Source organism: Panthera pardus, unplaced genomic scaffold (assembly GCF_024362965.1).
Source record: "Panthera pardus isolate Hobbes unplaced genomic scaffold, ASM2436296v1 HiC_scaffold_7, whole genome shotgun sequence".
Classification (NCBI taxonomy): domain Eukaryota; kingdom Metazoa; phylum Chordata; class Mammalia; order Carnivora; family Felidae; genus Panthera; species Panthera pardus.
This window is the reverse complement of record NW_026527002.1, coordinates 10,010,172-10,026,426: the sequence shown is the minus strand read 5'-3', so window position 1 is coordinate 10,026,426 and position 16,255 is coordinate 10,010,172. Positions and strand designations below refer to the sequence as shown.

The 16,255-nt window shown below is 41.5% G+C and overlaps 2 protein-coding genes across 4 annotated transcripts in view; one reads left to right on the top strand and one right to left on the bottom strand.

Annotated features, from left to right (window-relative positions):
• NSMAF (neutral sphingomyelinase activation associated factor) overlaps positions 1-1,686 on the top strand; it is a 61,632-nt gene extending 59,946 nt beyond the window's left edge. For both annotated transcript variants that reach the window (XM_019421277.2, XM_053896523.1), the window contains exon 31: positions 69-1,686. In XM_019421277.2, coding sequence (XP_019276822.2) covers positions 69-163 — 95 coding nt within the window. In that variant the 3' untranslated portion in view covers positions 164-1,686. The remainder of the gene's footprint in view (positions 1-68) is intronic.
• The window catches only part of SDCBP (syndecan binding protein), a 34,407-nt gene continuing 19,519 nt past the window's right edge, over positions 1,368-16,255 (bottom strand). Inside the window, exons 3-9 of one of the 2 annotated variants that reach the window (XM_019421278.2) lie at positions 15,218-15,296; positions 13,901-14,010; positions 7,761-7,922; positions 5,223-5,398; positions 4,323-4,494; positions 3,503-3,594; positions 1,368-2,525 (exon numbers count right to left, since the gene is read on the bottom strand). In XM_019421278.2, the coding sequence (XP_019276823.1) occupies positions 2,471-2,525; positions 3,503-3,594; positions 4,323-4,494; positions 5,223-5,398; positions 7,761-7,922; positions 13,901-14,010; positions 15,218-15,296 (846 nt within the window). In that variant the 3' untranslated portion in view covers positions 1,368-2,470. The remainder of the gene's footprint in view (positions 2,526-3,502; positions 3,595-4,322; positions 4,495-5,222; positions 5,399-7,760; positions 7,923-13,900; positions 14,011-15,217; positions 15,297-16,255) is intronic. The other variant, XM_019421281.2, reaches the window with a different exon arrangement.

The window sequence follows — 16,255 nt, the reverse complement described above, 5'->3', positions numbered from 1 at the left end:
TACTTAACAGCGGATCTCCGGGCCCCCTGGTCGACTTGCCACCTAACCACACGGTCTCTTTCCCTTAGGTGCTGTGACATGTATATGGATGAATGAACAGTGTAGCAGTATCATCACAGGAGGGGAAGACAGACAGATAATGTTCTGGAAATTGCAGTATTAAGTGCCTTTTCCTCTCTTGAATGTTAAGTTGAACTCTATTTAATGTATTTTAAACCAAACTTTGAAATCAACTGGTGAATGTGCAATGATGGTATTCGAAGTTTTACCACATGAGGTATCTGTGGTTTTAAACTTCCAAAATCATGGTGACTTCATTGAAAGCCATTGGTCGCCATCCTCTAAGGCGGACAAAACGTGGCGGTGGTAGGGTGAAAACATTACATCTGTAAGGCAGGTGTTCGTCCCGCGGCAGGTTTGAGTGGCAAAGAAAAGTAGCTAAGAGATACAAAACGGAGTTGGGAAAACTTTCAAAAAACGCTGAGCAGCTCAGAATTTTCCAAGAAAATGTGCAGTATTCTCTGCTACTTCCGAGTCACGCTGTTTTGTCTTCCTTACCTACGAAATTGCTGCCCATTGGGTCCTTGGGTATGTGTTTTCATGGAGTGGTTTACTTTGTATAACCTACTGTTCTCAGATTCTAAGAACCTGGGGAAGGATCAGCAATTCTTGTAACAGTAAGTTTACTGTGTACAGGGCGGTTTATTTCATTATAGCTATTAAATGCTCATCTTTTCTACATTAAAAATATTTTTCTGTAATGAAAGCTGTTTTCATTTTCTTAAGTGATTTATTACCAAGGCTAGTGCCCTTTACGAACTTCAAGTATTGGTCCTTCTAGAAAACCAAACTTAGTGATGAGAATGTCCTTCTTATATTTTTGGAACTGTCTTCAGATAGTCCAAATCCAGAGAACAAAACAAGGTAAAGTAAACGGGGAAATGTTGTTTGGTTTGCTTTTCTAAATCTCAAGGTAAGATGTTAAACAGTACTGATTTGCCTTTATGTTAAAACTCTTCTATGATCTTTAGAAACATTGTTAGGTCTTATAGGCCGTATCACATGGGGGGAGAACCTGACCAGGGTAACAAGCGTCATTAAACATGACTCGGTCTCAGGTTTGCAAGGAGCCTCAGTGGCTTCCTGTTGCTCTGCCTGGATGTGCACGCCGGCCCTCTGGGGTTCAGAGGCGGAAGCACTTCTCCTGACAGGCGCTCCTCCTCCTCTCTCAGCACAGAGGGCTCTTCTCAGGGCCCGTGGACGTCAGCTGCTCCGGGAGAAACCCCACGGGCCTGTTTTCTAAGTCATGCGCAAGTTCGGTGAAATCCACGGACAGTTTCCAAATGATGCAATAAATAGGCTAAAAGTTAACTTTATTTATACATATTTAATTAAAATGGAATAGGCATAAACCAAAACAAAAAACAAAAAAATGAGGGTAATGTGTCATATGCCACTTGGTTTGTAGGGAGGGGTCAGGAAATGGAACAAATTACCTGGAAGACATCCTAAGGCCATCCCGAAGTAGCTAGGTTACATAATGTTAGAGTAAATGACAAAATTAGATACTATTCCACTTAATCTACAAATGAAAAAAGAGAGTCAAAGTTTATCCTATTTGGTGTAAGAATTTTTACAGTTAATACATACTGATTCATTTCTAGGAAGTAAGGTCAGTAACTTTTGGAAGAAAGAAATTTCCATTACACAACGACTAGAAAATCTCCAATGCAACTAAGCAGCTATGCGGTAGCTCAGCATGTACCATTAACCGTTCTGGGCTAGTGTACATTTCAGTTTAATACAGAACTGCATTCTGGGTTTTAGAAAGGCAGCAAGAGTTCTATTTTGGCTTTTATTCTAGATGCTTAACACAGTTAAGGCGACAGTTCAAGCATATAGAGTAAAGGTAGTTACAATTTAATGATCAACAGTCTCTTGCAACCTACACTGTATAATGCTTACACGGAATGAAACCAGTGTTCTTAATTGGTGTTGGACGCACGCACGCAGAACTAAAAAACCATCAAAAGCAATCATTCTACACGTACTATGGTAACACATTAAAAAGGCAATTATACCACAGAACTAAAGTAACGTGAGCGGCACTACTTGATATACAGGATAAAGGTGATTCGTTCTAACACAGAGCTAAGCCTGTATCAGTCATTCTAATCATAATGGCTTGTAAAAGCATCGGGTTTCCAGTAGAGAAACTACTCTATGAAAATCAGTAAATCTGTCCAAAGTTTCACATCTGTAAAACCAGGATAAGGCTACAACGATCTTGAAGTGGGACGAGATATCCGATCAAAACAGTTAAGATTCCCAGCCATAATGTAAGATAGAAAGGGCTTCATGCAGCATATGCTCTCTGGCTCCTAGAAAGCTTCATGTGCATAATATAAAGTTAAGTTGCCCGAGAAGTAAACCGGAGAAGTTCAGTGGAGTTTCCATTGTGCCATGACGTTTAAACTTCAGGAATGGTGTGATCCATCAGGCTTTTCATAATGCTTGGGGCCATCCTACGAGAGAGTTTATTAAATACGGAGGTTTGGGTTTCTTGGTTCAAAAAAGCTATCATGCTGATTGATCCAAGAAAACTCCCACTCAAGCTTAGCACTTGGGATCCAGTGGAATTGTGGGGAGAGGGAAGGTCTTTTTCATGAGTTCTAAGAGTCTCAGGTAATCTAGTTCACAAAATACCCAGTGTGAAAGGTTGGGAAAAGTTAGATCAGATACAAGTAAGTGCTTGAATATTAATACCGGTGACGAAAACAAGGAAAATGACAACACTGCTATGAACTGGGAGGGAAAGGGCAAGGGAGACCCTATCGCTGGTTTGAGAGAACTCTGACTAGTCTCGACTCCAGCTTCCTTTTCCTTCCATCCATAAACGCAAACTTTACTAAGGTGTTATGTTTTTACTCTTTTAAATGCTATCTCCACAGGCAAGACAGAATCTGAAAAAAGGATCCAAGTTGGCTTGGTAAAAACAGCTGACAGAAGCCAGGATTCCAAAGGTTCTAGGGAAGGTAACACTGGCTGTCCCTCTTCTCTTCCCCCAAGTCAGTCTTCCTGCCTCCTGAGATGCTTTCAGAGTAGGCACTGTTACTCCTAACATCCCACAGGCAGGAATTCTCCATCGTGAACCCCCACGAGTAGATTTCTACTGAGCAGAGGAACTGCGGGCAGAGTGCAACCCTAGTCCGTTTTACTGAAGCTGAAATGAAAGCCTGCCCACTTCTGCTCACGTCCCTCTTTTCTACCAGAAAAGGTCAAAATTTCAGAAGCAGATGGTGAATTTTATTCAATACTTGGGAAGTTGTGAGCGGTCATCCTTACCAATTCCCCCGATTTAAATATTAACTTCAAATTTCGAGATCAACACCACGTCATCCCTTAGGTAAAAGAACCATAGACGGAGGAATTCATACAGGCACAAGGACTTTCTTTTACCTCACAGGACCGTAAGCACCAAGTTGAAGTACGGTCTACTTACCGTTTGATAATATGTTCAAAGATAAAAGCAGGCATGATCGTAATAGTAACTACAGACTCGGATGTTGACAGTATGTCTGCAATTTGAGAGTCCTGTTAAAAACACGCAATGAAAATGAATTCTAAGGCTTTAAGAAGTATGAAATTATGTTATTCTTGGTAAATATGTATGTCCACATACGTTTTGCTAATAATTCTAAAATCTGACCCTCGACATTTGGTATTTTTTCTAGTTTCACCGAGTTTAATTCTATAGAATGGCAATTTTATAGATGGTAACAAAATTGCTAAGTAAACTAAGTATTGTAGCCAAAGAATCATCTTTTTCATTACTTAAGATGAAATCATTTTCTTCATGTACAAGACTTCCCATGTCTTCTCAGTTAACAGTGCACTCTTAACCAAGTTCATGAAACGAGCAGGTCTTAATGAAAACCTTTCGACCCTAACATAGCCTTATTTAGGAATCTGTGGCGGGGGAAAATGTGGTACTGACCCAAACAGAAACCATTACTCACTTCCTACCATCCCTGGGTTGGAAAAAGCTGAGCAATCACTCATTCAGAATGTCCTCAAAATCCTCAACGCCCACATCGCCACAGAATTCTAGTTCAAGGCACTGCAGAGATCACAGCGGTCAAGCCCTCTGCTATAGGAACGACAATTCCAGAGAATAGTCCAGGTAATTCCTTTGGCCTGAGAGCACAGCCAGAGTCCGAGGGCCCACATCTCCCCAAGTTCCTGTTTATTTTGCAAGTCTACACGCAAACGCCACCGAAATAAATGGGAAAGGTAGCACGAGACCCGAGTTCTGTTCTTACCTTCAGCCCGATGACATTCTGCCCGTTGACTTCACAGATGTTGTGCTCCGTGAGAAGACCATTTCTGGCTGCAGAACTGTCTTTCACTATGGATGTTATCTTTCCATTTTTAAAGATAAACCCAACATGTCCAGTACTATCCTTATGCATGGTAATCGTCCGCTCAAAGGGCCTGCAGACATAATGGGTTAAGTGAAAAGTTTAATTCTTTCTATTGGCCCAAGTTACTCTTCAAAATTCTCCTTAAAGTAGAGAAGATGTTCCATCTGCAGAATGTTTACTTAAACACCTACCGTGTGAGAAACTAGGAACAAAATTAGATAAAACCGAAGTTTAACTGAGAAGAATAAAAACCCAAAAGCTAACTGTACCAATGTGACATAGATTGACCCTTAACACTTGCTAAGGGGCAGGAAAATAGAGGCCTTATTTCAGTGCCAAATGTTTGGTTTATAAACTGCTAAATATAAAAATGCCACCTTTCTACCTTGGCAACTAGAGCTTCATAACCCCCCTGAAGGCCGGATTTGGTTTTTAGAACTCCCACCCCAACTTGGGAGTTCTGCAGGGACCCCGGCACGGTGTCCCTCCTATGCCGGATATCTAAACAGTAAACTGGAAAGTGAGGCCAGAGATGCCATACTGCTTGCCCTTCCAATGTTCATTTACTACGATCTAGAGAAAGAGACAGGAAGGTAACTTCTAGAGGATGCATACGAAACCAGAATGCTCTAAAAATTTTTAAGAAAAATCTGCACCAAACAACTACAAGACTGTAAGGCTAATCAATAACATCTAATATTCTTCTGCAACACAGTCAATCATATTCACAGAATCTCAAAGCCCCAGAGAATGGAAAACTAGTCTTGAATTTCCATTTCAACAGTCTAGTCAACTTACCGGTCACGAACAGTCATAGTAATCTTCTCCCCAAAAGCCTGTTTCAGCACCTTATGTGCCTTATCAGAGCTCCAACCTGCACAGTTTTCCCCGTTGATCTGGAGTACCTGGTCCCCAAATCTCAGACCAACCAAAGAGGCTGGAGAATTTGCCTGGACCAGCTGAACAAATATACCCTAGAGAATAAGGAAATAACTTTAGTCATTTGCCACTGTTACGATAATGGTTTAAAAACACTGGGAAATTAAGAGCCAACTGTTCAGGTTACGAATCTACCCTAGTTAAAAAAGAAAAAGAAAAACTACATGAATATGTATGCGTCATTACTCCCAAAAAAGAAACTGAAAATTTTATGGAGGCAATGACCCCAGGAATTAGGGCAAAAACGTAAAATCACACTAGTAATTTCTACCTCAAATCATGACCCACCTGACCAACCTCAATCACCCCCTTCATCTTGGAATAAAAAGTCTAAGGAAAACAAAGTAGGGTTTCTACAAGCGCCTGGGTGGGTGGCTCAGTCAGTTGAGCATGACTTCAGCTCATGATCTCACGGTTCATGGGTTCGAGCCCACACCGGGCTCTGTGCTGACAGCTCAGAGCCTGGAGTCTGCTTCGGATTCTGTGTCTCCCTCTCTCTCTGCCCCTCTCAAAAATAAACATTAAAAAAAATTTTTTTTTTAAATGACAGTGTAAGGTCACAACTCTTCTTTAGAGTTGAAGGACTCCTCAACCCATTTGCTAAATTACAGAGAAGTAAATAAGGTTAATTAAATAAGATTAAGGTTTATTTAATAGCCTAAAAGGTACATTCAATACCACTCCAGTTTTTATAAAGAATCCACTATGAAATAAATACAGAAAACTCAAGTTTAGTCAACAGAGAATTAAACCCACATGGATACTTCTACTCCTATAAACTCTCAATCTCAGATGTTGAATATATAAAAAAAAAAAATACAAGTTTGGGGCGTCTGGGTGGCTCAGCCGGTTTAAGCATCCAACTTTGGCTCAGGTCATGATCTTGTGGTTTACGAGTTCAAGCGCCGCGTCGGGCTCTGTGCTGATAAGCTCAGAGCCTGGAGCCTGCTTCAGATTCTGTGTCTCCCTCTCTCTCTGCCCCTCCCTCACTCACGCTCTCGCTCTGTCTCAGAAATGAAGAAGAGTAAACTTGGCAAAATATGAAAGCATCTACAAAGCTAGACCCTTTCTATACTCTTAGGCTGGGTCGGGCAGAATTCCTGTCCCGTATCTTACAGCTTACTTTAGGACAGTACCGAAAACTGGCTGGCCCCCTATGAAATGGTCAGAGCAAGGAGTTTTGGCCAAACGGCGAAATCCACTGCAGGGATAAGTGCAGTGGAGATAGGGGCCTATGAAGAGTATCTTGTCTTTTAGGGCAGACGAAGGAGCAGAGAGCAAATCCCGGCAGAAGGGGCTGCATACACTACTGAAAAGGAAGGAAAGGCAGTGAAGTCAGGGCTTCCGAGGAAGCGTGGTGACGTGTCCTGCGTAAGTTACAGGTGTGCGAGCCGCTGATGCCCTGAGCCCTCCGGGTAGGCAGGCAGGGTTGGGGCTTCCCGCCAGGATCAGCGTCAGCCATTTACCACAGTGTGCAACACACATTACCTTTAGCATTTTCTATGTGAAAAGGTGGGACACACTAAGCTAATAAGACTTCAGACTGCTAAGGAATCCGAGGTAATGCCTGAAACCACAAATCGGGGTAAAGACTCAGCATGTCTTTAACAATCCTAAACGCCTCCTCAGAGAGTAACCACCCCATTTAATTTCTTCAGTATGGTGCGGTAAGAAGTAATTACAAAGTAAAATAATGACTGCCCTAATTAGAAAATCACTTTTGCTCAAGAAATGACCTATTAAATTCACACTGAAGGATGGAAATAACAAGCCTGCAAACTCACTTCACAAGTTAAATGATCATTATTGGAAAATACACACAAGACCACCAACTCTCACTGGTCAGTCTTTCTTAACATGTACATATGATGCCCTATTTGAAGGTCATGATTTTATCTGTATAAACTATGTTATACATAGACCGATGAACTTTATTCCAGAAAGGAGACTCAAAAAATAATTCACTTAAGGTAATGAAGTATCAGCTCTGCCTCTGCAGAATAGAGCATCTCCAAGTGGAAAAATTTAAGTTAGTGGACTTAAAATAATCTTGATTATAGATGCAATACAATTAATTAAAACATCTGCACTGCAGGGGCGCCTGGGTGGCTCAGCCAGTTAAGTGTCTGACTTCGGCTCGGGTCATGATCTCGCGGTTCATCAGTTCGAGCCCCACGTTGTGCTCTGTGCTGACGGCTCAGAGCCTGGAGCCTGTTTCAGATTCTGTGTCTCCGTCTCTCTCTGCTCCTACCCTGCTCATGCTCGCTCTCTCTCTCACAAAAATAAACATTAAAAAAAAATTTTTTTAAACATTTGCACTGTAAATTATGCTAATAGTGATCACTTAATATCCCATAAGCTATTTTGACAAACTGAAATATAATTAAAAATACTTACATTATCTATTGATTTAAGCCTGAGCCCAATCTTTCCATCTTGATCCTTACACAAAATGACTTCACGAATCCCTTGCTTAATTTCTGCTCTACGAATTCCAACGTCATTACCAGTTACAGGAGCCACCATATAGTTCATACTGGAAGGTCGTGCTACCAGCTGCTGACAAAAACATATACGACGTGTCAATACTTAGAAACATTCTTCATGAAAAAACATAAAATGACAATTAACTTGAATATACTCAGTTGTGGTTTCCCACAAAGTAATTTGCATACTGTTTCCTTCAAATAAATGGATTTACACAAAAATGTCCCCAGCTTTTATTTAGTAATCCTAAAGGAAATTTATTACCACATGTATCACCTCCAAAAGATTCAATGGCTTTCTCTGTCGCCTTCTGAATTCACTGATACCTGCTTCATGTATACTCTGGCTTGTCTTCAAACATATTATCCTTGAGCTTAAAGGCCACATCATACTCTTGAAAACACACATTTTCCAGAGGGTTCTTCTGTATATGGTCTGATGTGTAGCCATCTACTGACCCTTTCAGAGTTTCTATAAAAGGGAGAACCTTCTTACCTCACAGTGCCATTGTAAGGATTAAAACTGCATGTTCCAGAAGTGCTGGCACACGAGACAGGATCATTCTCCTCCTCCACAGTGAACATTTATGGACTAACCAACTGTACGCACAAAGCAGACTGACCGAGAAGAGCTATACTTGGCATTCATGGCGGGTACCACGTTCCCAGTTTCTCAGTTTTCTCAAGTTTTCTTGACCAAAACTGGTTTTCTAGTTTAAGCGGACCCTTTCTTCAACCAAAAAGATAATGTGGGAAGAGCTTACCAAGCCTTCTTAATCGGAATCTGTCAAAAGAACCTCCGACCTACCTAAGAACTATGAGTTCAGAGCAACAATAACAGGGAAAAAGGAACCTCAACTACATAATCACAGATCGCAAATTTTTGGTTCAGAATGTGTGGTGATTATGACCGCATATTCCTAAAGCTGAAAGTCTTAACGGGAGTAATGCACACATAAAATTATGCTAGAAATCAGAACACAATGCCAGAAAATACTACTTATGAGATTATACAGGTTCAAAACAAGAAATGATTACAGCTATAAGAGACACAGGAAAATCAGGTAATGGGATAGAAACAAAAATTGAAGCCAATGAATTATTTAGTTTGGCTGGAATACAGAACAAAGGGGCAAGGGAGCTTTGGAGGAGGTTTTACTTTTGAAATATCTTTATTTTTTCCAGCAAGTATTTTTAAGTACTTGATGTACTAGGCGTTCTTACTTACTATGACCAACACCTCATCTCTGCGCCCTTCCCCCATTCTAAGCAAGCAACCATTTCCGGAGAGGGCTACTACAATAACCTTCTAGACCGTCTTCCTGACTGTCTACAGAGCAAAAACATAAATTAAAAAAAAAAAAAAGCGGGGGGGGAAAGAAGGAAATCAGATTACACCACTCCCACAACTCAGATCCCAATCCCTTACCACGGTCTACAAGGCCACAGACCACCCGGCCCTCACTACCCGTCCAATGCCATCTGCTACCACCATGTCCTACCCTTGCTTCCTCTGGCCATCACACAAGTCTTGTCAAGTCCACCAAGTTCATTTCTGCCTTCAAGAAATGAAGCCTTCAAGTTCTCGGTGTTCTCTTACCAGATATTCACATGCCTTACTCCCTCATTTCCTTCAGTTCTTTACTCATCGTACGTCAACCCCTCAGAGAGAACACATATGCTCACGATATTGACATATAGCCCTGGCACTTCATTCATTTCGTTCATGTCATAAGCGCTGGCTTATTTGCCTACAATGCGAGTTTCACTGGCGTGTGTGGTGGGCGGGACACTGCTGTGGTTCACTATCAGATCTATCACACCTAGCACAGTGCATGAAACGTGTGGGTTCTTAAGCTACTGGCTCTCATCGCCCCTCACTTAAGGGCCAGTGGAAGACAGCACCCTGAAAAGGGTTCTAGCTTCTAGAATAGATGCTTTGAATGTGCAACCAAATACATGATGCAGTTTTTTCCAAGGCCAGAATAAAAGATCTGGAAACCAAGGTGTGGCTGTGGGAACAGTTAGTTCCTCTCGCTGTTATATCTAAACACAAAAGTTTTGCATCCCGCCCCCCGTACCCCCATACCGAGCTCTACAGTGTGAAGGTCTTATTTACGAAGGAGGCATGCCTCCACCTGGGAACACAACACTGTCTCCTCTGAATCAGAAGAACATCACCTAACCATTGTTTTGGACTTCATATGCCACTGAACAAAGGCAAGAGGAGGTTACTAAATTGGCTAGTGTGATTAATTCTGGTAACCAAGTGAAACTGGGTTGCTGCTTGATAATGGGTTCTAGACTCTGTTTGGAATCCAGAAAGTTCTTTGAGATGCCTCTTAGGTCTTCCATGTCCAACAGTAAAATTAATAGAAAAATACACTTCAGCTTATAGTCACGATGGAGCCAGAATTACCCTCCTGCAATAAATCACCAGAAAACTGGAAAGATAGGAGGCAACAATTTTTGGACAGTGGACACTATGTAGGGTAGGACAGTAATCCCTGAAAGATGGGAAACACATGAGGTGAGCCCTGTCATCGCCTGGCTTTCTGCCCAGGCCACTATCTGGACTGGAACACAGAAGTACAAGTCCCAAGCAGAGCACTGTGCTCTTGTTAGTTGAAAAGACAAAAGTCAGGAAGGCAGAAGCAGCTAGAAAGACTGCTAGAATTTATAGGGCTGAGTTCCAAAAAGGAGGGAGCTACACAGAGAAAAAGCTCCAGAAAGCTGTAGGGGTCTCCTTGAACCCTCTGCTGAATGCTAATCCCAGTATCTATGAAATAAAGCTCCAAAGGCCAGGCAAAGAACATGCAGGGAGCTGTAAGCGGAGGCTTCCCGCAGATGCCCCACGACTGGGAGACATCCAGGGTCCTACCAGCAAGTGTGGTGTGCTCATTAAATACCCAGGACCCTCAGCAGAGAACCTGAGGGGACACGCATGTTGAGGAATGGGGCTACAACAACCCTACAATAAGATAAAGGCTGCCCCGGGGGGCCCGGGTGGCTCAGTTGGAGCGTCCGGCTTTGGCTCAGGTCGTGATCTCACAGCTCGCGAGCCCCGCGTCGGGCTCTTTGCTGACAGCTCGGAGCCTGGAGCCTGCTTTGTACTCTGTGCCTCCCTCTCCCTCTGCTCCAACCCACTCGCATTCTCTCTCTCAAAAATAAATACACATTAAAAAATAAACATTAAAAATAAAGGCTGCCTCAGACCTACCCTAACAATGTGTAAAGTCAAGCCCCTGAATGACCAAGCTGATGCACATGTAACGAACTTAACTGCTTGCCAGAATAAGTGCCGACACTCTTTTTAGAAGTACAACGTGAGGGGCGCCTGGGTGGCGCAGTCGGTTAAGCGTCCGACTTCAGCCAGGTCACGATCTCGCGGTCCGTGAGTTCGAGCCCCGCGTCAGGCTCTGGGCTGATGGCTCGGAGCCTGGAGCCTGTTTCCGATTCTGTGTCTCCCTCTCTCTCTGCCCCTCCCCCGTTTATGCTCTGTCTCTCTCTGTCCCAAAAGTAAATTTAAAAAGTTGGAAAAAAAATTTAAAAAAAAAGAAGTACAACGTGATTCAGCACCTAAAAACGTAAATTTCACAATATTCGGTTCTGATTTTAAAAAAACGGGTGGCATGTGAACAAGGAGGAAAATGTAACCCATGATTAGGGGAAAGGGCAGTTAACAGAAACTCAGAAATAAAAAATCATAAAATTAGCACACTGGGATTTTAAAATAGCTACTATGATTACGTTCAGTACACTCAAGGACTCAAAACCAGCTGGACCATCTGGAGAAGAAAAATACAGTATGTGAAATGAAAAATTCACTACATGGAAAAGGTTAGTAGAAATCTCCAGCAACAAAATAAAACAAAAGAGAAAGCAAGATGCTTAAGAATCCCAGGGATTCAGGGCACTTGGGTGGCTCAGTTGGTTAAGCATCTGACTCTTGGTTTCGGCTCAGGTCATGATCTCACAGTTTGTGGGATCAAGTCCAGTGTCCAGTCTGTGCTGACGGCACGGACCCTGCTTGGGATTCTCGCTCTCCCTCTCTCTCTCTCTCTCTTCCCCTCCACTGCTTGCACTCTCTCAAAATAAACATTAAAAAAAAAAAAAAAAAGGAAACCCAGAGAATCAGACACTTCAAAAATGGTTTAGGTCACCCCAGTAGGTATTAAGAAAAGACCAGCTCAAGGGCAGAGGGGGTAAAGAATGTGTAGCAGTCAAAGGGAGTCATAATACCAACTACAGCATCATGATCAGTCACCAAGAGAATCACAGTAGCCACGACTACCTTCTGTGATTGTACCTGTACACCTTCTGTAAATACAGCAATTGATCTTTTTGTTTCCCCCTACTTCCTTTACCCAAAATACCTGAATTTTTTATAGCAGTGAACTCGATACCTTTTCTTTAGGTTACAAATATTCAGCTGGGAACATGAGTAGTAAGGAGTAACTGATATTGCACAGTAACTGGTACCACAGGCCGCCGCGCAGACATGGCTATGATAACTGGCATTGTCCCATTCTGGGGAAAGGGTAAGAGAAACGTCGTTCCGTCAGTGGTAACGGACTTGGTTTACACACCCTTGGATTAAGAATGACTTTTCTGTTTCTAAAGGTTGTAAGCAAACAAAGAAAACCGCAAGAATAGGCGACAGGAACCCTATGTGCCCAGCAAAGCCTAAAACGCTTACCATGAGGGCTTCCCTTAACAGAAAGTGGACTGAACCTCAGTTTTACCAAGAATTACATCTTTTAAAAGGCACCTGTGAAGTAACTGCTGTCCTAGGAAATGACAATCCTTGGAGAAATGTGTGCATATACTGAGTAGTCAAAGGAGGAGGCAGTGCCAGCTCTTAAGCCACCCTTCTAGACTCTATTTGGCGACATTGGGGCTCACGCGTGCAGATTACGTGCGTATTCCTGGGTCAGGGGCTTCTCGTCAGCATCCACCACAGGAGGCTGGAAGGCTAGAGGAGGACAAGTGCCTTGTTCCCTCCTCTTTGTTTCCTGTTCCTGTCAGCACGGCCTGGGCCTCACCCTTCATCTTGGTGGCAGGAGTCGATTCCGTTCTCCAGCTTTTCCTGCCACTCCCAGAACCGGCCTCGCCACACCCTCCCCGAGGTCCCAGTGCTAACAGCAGTGTCCTCTCCTGCAAGGTCTGAGGCCCAGCTCCAAGGGGCCCTTCCCCCCAAGCTTGCGGGCTCTGCAAACTCCGAACCCTTCCCTGTGCCACCCCAGTGCCAGGAGCAGCAGCTACTTCCTGCAATTACATCTCCGTTCCACGTCCGCATTTTCAAGTCTTCAACTTTTCTAATTTCTTCTGCTGTCTACCAAATGGACTCTGACTGATCCGAGCAAGTTTTCAATAAATATTTGGTAAACAGATAAATGCCAGGTACCGTATTAAGTACTGGAATTACGGCAACAAGACAGACACGGACCCTGTCTTTGTGATTTAATTATAATAAGTGCTATAAAGGGCTATGGCCTCGCAGCAAGAACCTTAATAAGAGGCTGTGAGATGCATCAGATTCAAGCCTGGAATCTGGGGTCTTATTACAGGGAGCTTTAGACTCGGGAGTGCTAGAAGATTGCGACCAAAGAGATGTGACAGACCTGTACTTCAGAAAGATGAATCCAGCAGCAGCTTAGTACTGTTTGATATAAGAAGTCACTCGAGGAAATTGAAGAGGTTAGAAGTAGCCTGAGTAGGGTTATAGCAGCCCTGGAATGACTAAAGGGAATACAAAAATCACAGTGAAGACAAAATCACCAGGTCTTCGTAACTGACTAAATGCAGAAGACTAAGGAGAACGGACTAGTCAGCGGCGTCTGAATCTCTCACTCCTAAGAAACTAGAAAAGTGGTAAAAGGATGAAAGTAGATCATTTACGAAGTGAGATCCAGGAGGCAATCTAAAATTAGAGAAGTTATAAATCTGTGAAGTTATAAATCTGTTGGCCATAAGAGTTGGCCATAAGACATTTTATCTATGTCTAAAATATGATTTTATACAATTCAGAATTAATTACACTATACGTACCCCCTGAACTGATGCTCCAGGGACCAAGGCCATATTTGCACGGACTTCTTCTTCATTTAAACTCAGCCCCATGTACTGAGAGAGCTCCGGATACAGTTTAGGATAGAGATCTAACATAAATGAATGCATAAAGAAAACAGAGGAATGTTTAAAATGAAAACTGTTATTATGGGCTTCTAGTTGTGTTTAAAACCTACATTTAATTTAGAAAATCTAGAATGAATTTAAATTAGCAATTTGGAAAATCGTCTCCTTGTCTCTGTAATGACAATTAGAAATGGGAAATACAGAAAAAGTTTAAGGTGAAAGTCATAAAGTATAAAGACATTTAAACTGAAATAACCTCAGATTTCTAAATAGTGAAGAGTACAAATAAATTTTTCCAAATAAATTATCTTGCCTTTTTTTCTTAACATAAACCTATTTCTCAATTTTGTAAGCATAGCACTGATCTCCACCTCAGAACTGACTAAAATGTTTATTGTCAAGCCAGCTACTTTACAACTCATTTAATAAACACAGCTTTGAAATGATTCTTCTGAACTAAAATAAAAAAAATAAATCAAAGCTTAAAAACGTATTTAGTGTCAGAGCATTTAAAAAACATTAACCACATTCCAACGAAATCTTAGAAACAATATATTTAAGTATCAGCAGTATTTAACTTAGTAGCAAAGTTAGGTGCTATTTCCTTAAGTTCCTTTTTACATGACTTGTGACTTAAAATGAATTTTCTAGAAGAAACAATGTTATAAGTAGTTATAAGATGACTGGCTACAAAAATCTATCGAATACTCCTTTTTTATTTTAAGTCATACTAATTAGGAGCTCTGGTCTAAACCTCTCTAAACAAAGAAGGAAAAGGAATCAAAGAGACGTATATACGGAGACCTAGTAGAGGTTCCAGAATTTGGGACGCTCCCCCAAACGGAGGTGGTTGGAAATTTCAAACCCCACCCTCACCTCACAAAGGTGGAGGACAGTTCACAAAGTTCAAGAGCAGTAGCATGGGACACACAGTGCACATATACTGTTTTTTCATAATGAAGCAGTCAGAAATTAGGGGTTTATGGGGCTGAGATGTCACTTAATCCACTTAAGTTTGATTAAACTATAAGACCTATCTTCATAGTCATAGTTCATTCTTTTGATTAAAGGATTCTATTTTGAAGTAAACATTTTTTTCCTACTATTACTGGAACTTGAACCACATATTATGCTACAGGTTAAAAAAATTTTTTTGGATTCCCTATTTCAGTAAAAGAAAGCTTAAACATATTTCTGTTCAAGAACAATGAACCCAAAATATAAACCTACTTCCATCTTGAGAAATGGGAGCTGAGGCCTCAGACAAAATTGCTGGGTTGGCAGGGTTGGCAGAAAAGGCAGTTTGAGCCTGAAAAAGAAAAGAAGATTCTTACAATGCTACATATACACTTACTTAAAATTCTTCCATAATTTATAAGTTAAATTTAGTACTTCCAAAAAAACTAAAACATTTAAGTCTTATTCAATAAAGTTTAATTTCAAATCCTTCAGCAACATATTTTTCAAAGAAAATCTGCAAATCTAAAATACACTTCATATTCTGAATATTTTAACATTTACCATATAGCATATGCGGGGCTCGAACGCTCAAGCCATGAGATTATAACTTGAGCTGAAGCTGGACGCTTAACCCAGGTGCCCCTAAACTGCATTATTTAATCCACGTATTTATTTAATGCACGTATTTCCAATTTAATCCACATATTTATTTAATCCAGCCAAAAAGAATGAAATCTTGCCATTTGCAACAATGTGGATGGAACCAGAGTTAAAGTGTATTATGCTAAGCGAAATTAGAGAAAGACAAATATGACTTCACTCATACTTGGAATTTAGGATACACAACAGATGAACATGAGGGAAGGGAAGCAAAAATAATATAAAAACAGGGAGGGTGACAAAACATAAGAGACTCTTAAAATACAGAGAACAAACAAGGTTGCTGGGAGGGGTTGTGGGTGGGGGGATGGGCTAAATGAGCAAGGGGCATCGAGGAGGGCACTTGCTGGGATGAGCCCTGGGTGTTATACGTAGAGACGAATCACTGGATTCTACTTCTGAAATCACCGTTGCACTGTATGTTAACTAACTTGGATGTATGTTAAAATAAATACGTGAATTTAAACAAAAGAGAGGTGGGCCGTACAACTTTACAATATTGTCTCTAAATGATACATGGTGATTTCAGAAAGTCAGATCCGTATCAGAAAAAGGATTTCATCTTGGAATACTTAATGTGACATGCGCTGTGAGGCAGCCTGAGAGGAGTTCCTGGCGTATTTCGGTAAGAGTAGCATGTTGACAAAT